At 35.0% G+C, this 10791-nt stretch overlaps 1 protein-coding gene across 5 annotated transcripts in view; it reads left to right on the forward strand.

The window, feature by feature from the left end:
• The window catches only part of MBNL2 (muscleblind like splicing regulator 2), a 186531-nt gene extending 176214 nt beyond the window's left edge, over positions 1-10317 (forward strand). For 4 of the 5 annotated variants that reach the window (XM_036754507.1, XM_036754505.1, XM_036754504.1 and 1 more), the window contains one exon: positions 7502-10317. In XM_036754507.1, the coding sequence (XP_036610402.1) occupies positions 7502-7629 (128 nt within the window). In that variant the 3' untranslated portion in view covers positions 7630-10317. The remainder of the gene's footprint in view (positions 1-7501) is intronic. The other variant, XM_036754503.1, reaches the window with a different exon arrangement.
• The last annotated feature ends 474 nt before the right edge of the window (positions 10318-10791 follow it).

Here is a 10791-nt window from a genome sequence, read left to right on the forward strand (position 1 = left end):
TGTCAAATTTACAGATGACAGGTGTTAATTAGGGACTCAGAATCCAAGAAGAGAACAATGGCTAGAAAAATTGACGGAATCTAATAAAATTAAACTTAATAGTAATATATGGAAAATTCTGTACTTCAGTTCAAGTAACTAACTTCATATCTAGATAACAGTTTCTATGAAAGGTTTCTGGGTTTAAGTAGGCCTCAAGTTAAATAGGAGCCAACAGAATCCTATAAAAGTAGCTAACATTTGTATATCATTTAAAAGTTTGCAAAATGCTTTACATACTTTATTTCACTTGATCCTACAAACATCCTTTTGAGGAAGGTGTTGCTGTTATGCAGATGAAGAAACTGAAGTTCGGTTATTTGCCTAGGTTCACACAGTAAATGTCAGAAGCCAGACTCTTGGTCCAGCATTCTTCCCACCACAAGATGCTATTCTAGTCTGCCCTAATAAGGTATAGTGTCCCAAAAAAGGGAGGTGATAGTCCATTCATATCCTGCCCTGGTGATGCTTCATCCAGAAAACTCTTCAACTCCAAGTACGGTATTTTAGGAAGAGTTGTCTGACAAGCTGTTGTGTGTCTAGAGGAGGATGACTAGCAAGGTAAGGGGATTAGATACCATCTCAAACTGAAGGAGCTCAGGTATGCTTTGCTGTTGTTAAGTCATGTCTGACTCTTTGTGACCCCATTTAGGGTCTTCTTGGCAAAGATACTGGAGTGGTTTTCCATTTCCTTCCCCAACATGCTTAACATAGAGAAAAGCGTACCTGGGCAAGGGTTGAAGGGATTATAGCATATCTTCAAGCATCTGACAATCTTATCGTGTGGAACAATTAGACTTGCTCTGCTTGACTACAGAATGCAATTAAGAGCCATGGGTAGAAATCACAGAGTACTAGTTTGGTCTAAGGAAAAACCTCCTAACATTTAAGCAGTCTAAAAGTGGAAAGGATGTCCCGGAGGTATTCAGTTCTCCTTGAGTAGAGGTTTCCAAGAGCACTCTAGATGGCCACTTGATAGTAATTTGATAGATGAGATTCTTGGTCAGGTATAGGTGGAACTAGATGGACTATGCAAATCTCTTCCAACTCAGATTCTGCTACAGAGCAACATAATAAACATATTCTACATAAGAAACACAAGGTTTTCTAAACCGTAAGAAAATGGTTGTGCTATTTTAGCCAGTCTTAGGAAAACAAAGAAAATAACAACCGACATTTTTGTGGAACTCTGAGGTTTGCAAAGTGCTTTCCTCACCGCCATGTGAAGTCAGTAGGAGAAGCATTATTGTCTTCATTTTGCAGATAAGAAAACTGAGGCTCAAACACGAGATGCATGCCAGCAAGTATCAGGGCCAGGATTCATACTTTAATAATTCCTAATTCCAAATCCATAATTTTTACCATGACTATGCCCCAGGTTAAGTAAATACAATATATAGCAACCCAAACATTCAATTCAGGCAATGTAGATGGTTATTATTCATTTCTAAAAGAGTATTTTATTATACAAGTATTCACCATAGCATAACTTTATATAGCATACTTTCAAAGAGCATTTAAAGTATGATCCAACCTCAATCCAACTTTTCAAGAAGATGACTACCATATAAATTAAGATTCTCCTATACCCATAAAATCTTAATTTATTCTGAGTAGGATATTATGTTCAATGCTTTGACATCATAATAATTTAATAAGTATTACTTGATGGTTATCTTTGCATATAAATTTAAAAGTTTAACTGTTACTGTATGGTAGATTTATAAATTGGGAGCTATCATTTTTCTGATGAATCAAGGTCAAATGCATTAAGAAGCTGGCATATCATCCATCTACTCCTTGGCAGGAGGGGACAGAATTATTAAAATGTCTCTAGGAGTGGAATCACTGGCGTTTCCTAAAACTATAAAGTTTGTCATCATAGACCTTTAGAGTTAGAGGGGACCTATAGGTCACCCAACCTATCTAGCTTAAGCCCCAACTGTCGTAATGCTGGAGGTGTTCAGTCCCTACTTAAACATCTTTCTCAAGAGATAAACTCAGAGCCCACGAGGGAGCTCATTTTCGGACATCTCTCACTGTCAGGAAGATTTCTTTCACTGTGCCAGAATCTTTCTACCTAGAACTTCTACCTGCTCCAGGTTCTGCTTTTGCCTTCCTTGGCCAAGTAGAATAAGTCTACTCCCTCTTCCATGAGGCAGTTTTTCTGATATTTAAGGACTGTTATCACTGAAGATTGTCACTACTTCCTCCCCCACCCCTATAAACTCTTTCCTTCCGGTCAAATCTCCCTAGGGCCTTTAAACAACATTTTAATAATGGTTTTCAGTTCTCTCACCAACCTGGTTGCGTCCTCTGGATTCCTTCTAGGCTCTTCAAAGCCCCTTCTGGATGGGACATCCAAAATTGCACATGATAATACCCTAGAAGAGGTCTGACCAGGATAGGGGTCAGTGATACATTACCTCCCCTTGTCTGAACACTATACTTCTATTAAAAATGGTAATGTTACTTTTGACCACCACATCACACAGATAATTCCTACAAAGCTCCCAGTCCACTAGAATTTCCAGGTCTTTTCCACATACATTACTTTCAGTTTATGTCCCCCATGCCCATTCCATATTTTTTTTTATTTTTACCAAAGTTCAGCACTTTATAAACTCTCTCATTTTGTTATCTTTGACCTACCATTCCACCTGGTCAGGATCCTTTTAGAACCTGATTTCTGTCATATAATGCGTTAGCTAACTATATAACTTTTGTGTCATCTGCAAATGATTCCTTTTATACCTTAATTTAAGTCATATATAAAAATGATAAATCAAATAGAGCCATGGGCAGCACCTCAGACTGCCCCACTAATCAACATTGTTTAGGTCTAGCCAATCAAACAATTTAAAACCCACCTAATGGTACTATATTTCTTGACACACAAGTATCACGAATGCCATTCTGAAATCCAGATATACTATGCACAAGCCTACCCTTGATGAGCTGCACGTGTGTATACACACACACACACACACACAGACACACACACACGCACACCATTCCTTTTATAATCTATTCTGAAATTTTACCGACAGTCATCATCATATTCACTGACCTAAGGTCTACAGTAATTTACCTACTTACATTTTTTAAAAATTAAGATATTTGCTCAACTGAAATCCTGAGGTACCTGTCATATTACCCATATTTTCCTCAAAGACACTTCAGCAATCACATCAGTAAGTTTGTTCAGTACTCTGAGGTCTAGTTTGCACCAATTGACTTGAATTCACTGAGGGCAGCTAGGTGTTCTCTTAGCATCCTCTTAGTTATTTTGGTTTTCATTTATCAATTTGGCCATTTTTGTTCTGTCTTTCACAGTCTGAAGACAGTTCCTCTTTGTTAAAGAAAAAAGAAGCAAAATTGGAGTTAAGAATTTTTGTCTTCTGTTCATTATGTTATTGTCCCATCTATAATCAGAGATCTCCTTAATTTTCTACCTGTTTTCAATACTGCCCTCTAAACCAAAAGCATTGGTAATATCGTCATACTCTTGTCATTAATATTTGTCATAAGCCTCAGTTCATGGCAAACACTAATTCCCAAACACTCTTCTTATGGGATTCTTTTGCATTCTTCTTCAGTTACTTGTTGTTGCTTTGATTTCTTGTATATGTCCTTCAAAAATGTAAGTTGGCCAATGAACTGTCTTATTCTTCTTCATTGAATTGTCTGTAAAATGAAAGCATTGAACAAAATGATCTCTGTCATCCCTTCCCCTATAAGTCAATCACAATTTAATCATAAGAATGTCATTCGTGAGAGATTCCTGCTCTTCTTGAGCCTCCTCTTTTAGAGGCATGGGCCATGAGATCCTACTTATTTGCTACCTTTCGACACTTATAATTATTGCCTAAAGACTAGAGTATTTCTGTCTTGCTTTGCCCTTCTCTTAGCTATTACTAATTCTAAGAGGGAAGGGTAGCAGTCTCCCAACATGCCCATCGTTTTTACTTCACTCACTAGCTCCTCATTGTTGGTCAAAATTAGTATCCCTCTTTGCTTTCCTTACCTTCTGAAAGATAAAACCATTCATGAGGCAAGTTCAAGATCTTCCAGCTAATCTGTTTTTGGAAGAGGAAGACCTCCAGAAATTAGATGGATGGATTGTCATGAACCCGGCCACCTAAATTTTTCAGACAACCTCTCAATTTTCACTAAAGACACTACTACTTTTGCCCATGGGCATTTACTGAGTATACAGCTTCACCTGATGGCATCTTATCTTCACAAACAAGCTAAAATTTTCCAAAGGCACAGAGAATTATTCTGAATTTCTGATTTAACACAATATATGTCATTAGGCCCCAAACCATAGGCTATGTAAGTACCATATTAAATAATTAAAAGAACTGTCCTGGGAGTTGCGCCCAGCATCTCCTGTGACTGGGGGAGAGATATAAACTATATAGTCAGAGCATGGAAGGAGAACTTCCCTGTAGTAATGAAGATAACCCCTCCAAGAGGACAACAGGAGCAGCTTCATGCTTATAAAAATCTGGCCTGTGTAGACAAGAAAACCAAGGAAGACTGTCACAAGTTCTCTGACTTGTTTTGAAAATGATAGACTCACAGGTATAAATGCTGTGTCTTTGAATTTCTTGGTGATCAGAAAAAAAAAGATCACCACCCTCAATGAACATAGTAAATTGAAAATGGGGCCTTTTGCAAAATTTTTCCTGGGGGCTTAGATTTCAGACCATCATGGGGACAAAAGTTGAGCTCTCTTCACATATGCATGGAATTTTATTTCAAGCAACCAATTGGCCAGACTGGTGTAATGCTAGTGAAAGCCCTGGCACAGACTAAACTCCGAGCACAGAATTAAACAGGGGACAGAAGGAAAACTGATAATGCCTCATAGGGCCAGAATGGGGAGGGGAGATGGGGGGAGAGAATAAGGAGGAATACTTGTTAACACCCAGATATGAAAGTCCTTCTCAAGTTACAAAAGTGGTCCCCATTTAAAATGGACCACCTTGTATCTTGGGCTTTTGCTCAGCATTAGGAAATAAATAAACAATTAACAAATATACAATTAACAAACAGTTCTATGTATGGAGACAGTTACTGCTGCCTTAAATGTCAGAGATGAGTAATAGTTAAGAGTTCAATAATCCAGGAGGTTATCTTGATTTATTTCACTATCCATATAATTCAGACAATGTAGCCTGGGGCCTGGAGCAAAAGTGGCATGGATGATTCTAATAAGTGCTTTGTACTTATGTGCAATGCTGACTTACAGTCTAATTAAAGGTGGGTGGTCTTGCATATTTCTTTATTAAACTCACAACCCAAAAAGTTGTTTTAGGTCCTTTGAGTACTTGCACACTTTGTTATGGATTTCTTTTACAAAACATGCTGAAAATATCTTTGTTGTGATCTGCCCATTGCTATGCTTTCTGCAAAATGCTTTTTCCTCCAGGTGTATCAAAAATTGTTATCATAGCTCCCATTTCATCCTATTTGGCCTTTTCTTTTCATCTATAAATAAATTCTAAAAGGAAAACACATTTTCAAGAATCACAACATTGTATGGCAAGATATTTATCTCATAGGCATCATAAAGAAGCTGTTAGTAGTTTAGAATAAAATTTAAAAGCTATACAATTCAACACATTGGAGTACAAACTGCTTCAGAAGCATTGCAGCTAAATGAAGAAACTAAACAATTAACATGTAATAACTGGATGCCCAGATGTAAAGATTAAGTTAAAATCTACCAATGTGGAAGATATGGGCAGTGTTCTAGTTTTTTGGCTTTTTTTTTAAAAAGGATATATGATATTTCTTAACTTTTCCAAATCTAATCTAACTCTTCCACATCTAATAGTACACAGCTCAAGAAAGAATGCATTTTTTCCCCAAACTGAAATGCTAGTGATCATATCAAAAGAAGGTGATACATCAATTAAAACTGATAAAAGAAACAAACTTATTATCTAAAGATATGGCTTTCCATTAAGTATGTCTATAGACAGCTTCAGCAGAGTTCATGCCTTGCTTCTCCATTCTGTAAATTCAAGATGCCATTGCATGATATTGTGTTCTGTTAAGGAACACTTGTGTTTACTTACTGTAACCTATTATTTGGGGGCACTAAAGCTATGCTTTTACAAAATACGGCTGTACCCACTTAAAGGGAAACTACATTACGGAATCCATGTTTCTTAGAATCATAAAGTGTGCTGGAAGGTAATGGCTCTTTTACTGGGTAAATAATCTTCCAGTCTGCAGGAAGACCCTTACTATAAAGAATTTATAAAAGATACTTCCTAAAGGAAAACTTTGGGACTTTAAATAAACAAATTATTGGCTAAAACATAATACAGAGTAAAGCTCCTTGGCAGGAATAGTTGGAAGCTTGCATTTGTAAAACAGAATGTTTATAAAGACAGCTATATATAATAGACTGAATATAAAGGATCAGGATACACATAGGATATATCTCCCTTTGCCATTGACCTAGAATCATAGAATTTTAAAACTGTAAAGAACCTTAGAGATCAAGGGTTTTTGCATTAAATCTTCAGTTTCAATGTAATATTTTTTTATCTTTGACTAGTTTAGAACAAATTTCATATTAATAGGAAATTATGTTTCATTTAAACTTGGGACTTCAAAATTCACAAAGTGATTTCTACTATATATTTGGTCAAAATTTGTTTCTATTAGAATACATTTCCAATTTTGTAATGGAAGTCAGTGAATAAATGTTAGTCAACTTAGAAAAAATGCATCCAACTTTTCTCATATATATATGTATATATACATGTAGATATGTTATGCATGTATATACATATGAATATACATATCCAAATTCTCTAAATATCATGGATAGCCAGCAAATATGAATTTATGATGAACTGAGTATACAGAAAAAAGATCTGGGTCATTTAAAAAAGAAGGGGAACAGATAACAATGCATGCATGACTTCATACATCATAAGACTGCTACCAGGGATGGGGTCAGGAATGTTTCAGTTGAAATCCTGCCTCAGACATTTTCTAACTATGTGACCTTGGGCAAGTCTCTCAACCTCTGTCAGCCTCAGTTTCCTCATCTGCAAAATGAGGGATTTGGATTTAATGGCCTCCAAGGTCCCTTCCAGCGCTAAATCGGTGATTCTGTGGTCCCTTGTGTGGACACACCCTAATGCTGAAATGGAAAAACAAGTTTGAAGAAAATACAGGGGGGAAAGTTTATTTGCATTGGAAGTGGCATTCTTCATAGTGATCAAATTATCAGAAGTAGTGTGCCATGCAGCTGCTTTCCTGCACAATTAAGGGTGGATTTGTATATTCGTTATATTCATACCCAGTCATAAGAAGCTGATGAAAATCCCCTAGAATTGACTCCATTTTGACAAGCCCCATGCATGAATTTGCAGTTTTCTGATTTTCACAAAAGGATACCTAACAGTGATTTTTTTTTCCCTTTTAACAGATAATACTGAAATAATCAGCAGAAATGGAATGGAATGCCAAGAAACCGCATTGAGAATAACAAAACATTGTTACTGTACATACTATCCTGTTTCCTCCTCGATAGAATTGCCACAAACTGCATGCTAAATAAAAATGTAGTTCTTCTGGACAGATCACAAACTCTAAGAAGCTAGTGCTGCTATATCATATATGAGTATTAAATATGGTATGCTTAGTATATTCCAACCTAAAATAGTTAACTACCTGATGCCAGCTGTGATGTTTAAAGACATAAAGGGTAAAGTTTACTTTCAAAAGTTCTCTAAACATGGTTTTCTGTCCTAGGAATATTGTCTTATCTCCATAGCTATAGCTGATGCAGAAAGCCCAACCAACTTCTTCTTTTCAGACTCAGAACATTTCAAATTTAGCAATAATCAGTTTGCATTGGTTCCAACCTGTCCCAAGTACAGGTTAAATTCTCACTCGAATTATTGTTTCCTTTGCCACTTAATCAAAGGGTAAGTGTTCACTTCTCAATGAGATGATGCTGCAGCAAAGAAAGAAGTGAAGTAAAACTAAGACCTGTCCTACAGGTCTCAAATTCTAATGGAAAATCCAAGGACAAGCACAAGTTCTGGGGATGCATCAAAGCATAGTGTTTGGCTTGCCTGGAGATGCTATGTTGAATCATGTGATTCTAGAATAAGAGAAATAGATTAAAAGAAACAAAAACTTTGCACGGTATGAGCTTCATACCCCCAACCAACAAAGTCTTGAAGGTATTATTTTACAAATATATTTTTAATGTTGTTTTATAAGAGAGACTTTGCAGAAGTGCCTAAATTTTGCCAGACTTCATCCAGCTTGAAGGAAAGGAGGCCAATGCCAACAACCTAATCTAAGTGATTAGTCTTTCAAACTCACCATCCAGTTGCCTGTCACAGAATAACACTTTGAAACTAAAGATGTACGTAGTAAAATAAAGAAGCTGTAGGTGAGGAGATCTGTATAATATTCTAATTTAAGTAAAACTGAGGTTAGTCACTTAAAATCTGACTGTGACTTTAATCTAAATTACTATGTAAACAAACAACAAAAAAGTAGATAGTTTCACTTTTAAAAATCCATTACTGTTTTACATTTTAAAAGTTGAATTAAAGGGTTGTAACTGACTACAGCATGGAAAAAAAATAGTTCTTTTAATCTTTTCACCTTAAAGCATATTTTATGTCTCAAAAATATAAAAAAAACTTTAATACAAGTACATACATATTATATATACACATACATATATACTATATATGGATGAAACAGATTTTAATGTTGTTTACTTTTTTAAATACTTGGTTGATCTTCAAGGTTATAGCGATACAATTAAATTTTGTTCAGAAAGTTTGTTTTGAAGTTTATTTTAAGCACTATTGTACCAAATATTTCATATTTCACATTTTATATGTTGCACACGTCCGATACAATACCTACATAGTCTTTAAATTATTGTTTCAAAAACAAAACAGCTGTAATAAATGAATATGATGTGTAATTGTTTAAAACATCCCTTTATTTTGTGAGCATATTAGTGATTGCAGTATTTTGACTTAAACTTTTCAGATTGAATGTAAAATATTTTAAATGTTGGCATCACTGCCAATTCTGAAAACTAGAGACACTAACTGTGTCATGATTTGTCTCAAAAAAGATCTGCCATTTTAACTCATGTTGCTCAGAGTCTAATTCCTATCTATTTATATTAAGTCATAGATTTGATCACCCTAAGGAGAGAAAAATCACAATCTAAGTGTAATCTAACATAGTGCTTGTACTGTTACATTTGTTTTAATTTGTGGGAAAATATTGTATCTAAACTTTTATTACTTTGGTAGTTTTACCATTATATACTATTAGTATTTGTAATTTTTCTCAATTCTAACAATGTAGTTATGCTACAACTTGCCTATAGCATTCAAAGTTGTTTTTGTTCATTTTTTTTAATACTTGTTAATTTAGATTCTTTGAAAACTTAGTACACATAACTAAAAGGTAAATTATGAGCATCACTGAAATATTTTTGTAGACTACTTGTTATAACATTGTCTTTCATGTTATTGTTTCATAATTTTGATTTTTTTAAATAACTATTATACAACTGTTTTCAGCCCTTTAAGATAAACCATCAAAAAGCATCACATATACACATCCCAAGAAATAGAAAAGACTGTATTTTTAATAAGATATCCATTTTCCAGAATTTGTGACTATATTATGCAAAAGGACCATAAGGATACCATTTACAGTAAGGAGGAGGCAAGGCAATTACATAGATGTACAAATATATGTACAACAGATTTTGCTTTTTATTTATTTATAATGTAATTTTATAGAATAATTCTGGGATTTGAGAGGATCTAAAACTATTTTTCTGTATAAATATTATTTGCCAAAAGTTTGTTTATATTCAGAAGAGTCTGATTATGATGAATAAATCTTAAATGCTTTGTTTAATTACAAAAACAAAATCACCAGAATCCAAGATGAGAAAATATCAATTCAGTAAATGCTGTGGTTAAGAGACTGGATCTCCACTTATTTTGAGAACAGCATTTCATTATTGGTTTTCAGTAATTTAACAGCACTTCACCAAAACATTCACCTCAATCACTCCACTGACAACACTTCTACTAAATCTTTCAGTAACACTTACCGAAAGCCCTCATTCATTACCTTTCCATGTAAACAGAAGTCTAATTTGTATCAATTCTATGTTTCAGTTGTAATATTGAGTTCACTCACCCAATGTGCAACCAATGAAATAAAAGAAGCATTTAAAAAGGATTTTATAGTCATTCTTCCTTTCTGTGCTAAGACAAATTGACCAAATCCAACTGAATGAAAGTTTGGGCATCCCCAACCAAGGCTGGTGGGCAAACCCTAGCATTTGCTACACTCTTAAGGTCTTCAACAATTCAACAAATGCCAATATGTTTTCTGTGTGTGGATCTGGGTGGGCTGCAAATGGGCATGGTATGGGTATGTGTATATATCTGTTTTAAATTTTAAAGAGCACATTTTGGATGAGTTTTGGTGTTTATATAATAACTGTTATTATTATTAATCAACCCAACTAATAAATGATAATTTGTTAAGTGTAGGGCCAGGCACTTGAGGATACAAAGACAAAGATGAAACATTCCTTTCCCTCAAAGGCTTTATGTTCTGCTGGAAAGGCAACATGTCCATATACAAAAGTAACTTTAGGAGGGAGGGACTAGCATCTGGAGGAGAACAGGACAGGCATGTAGAACTAGC

This window comes from Trichosurus vulpecula, chromosome 4 (genome assembly GCF_011100635.1).
Source record: "Trichosurus vulpecula isolate mTriVul1 chromosome 4, mTriVul1.pri, whole genome shotgun sequence".
Lineage (NCBI taxonomy): Eukaryota > Metazoa > Chordata > Mammalia > Diprotodontia > Phalangeridae > Trichosurus > Trichosurus vulpecula.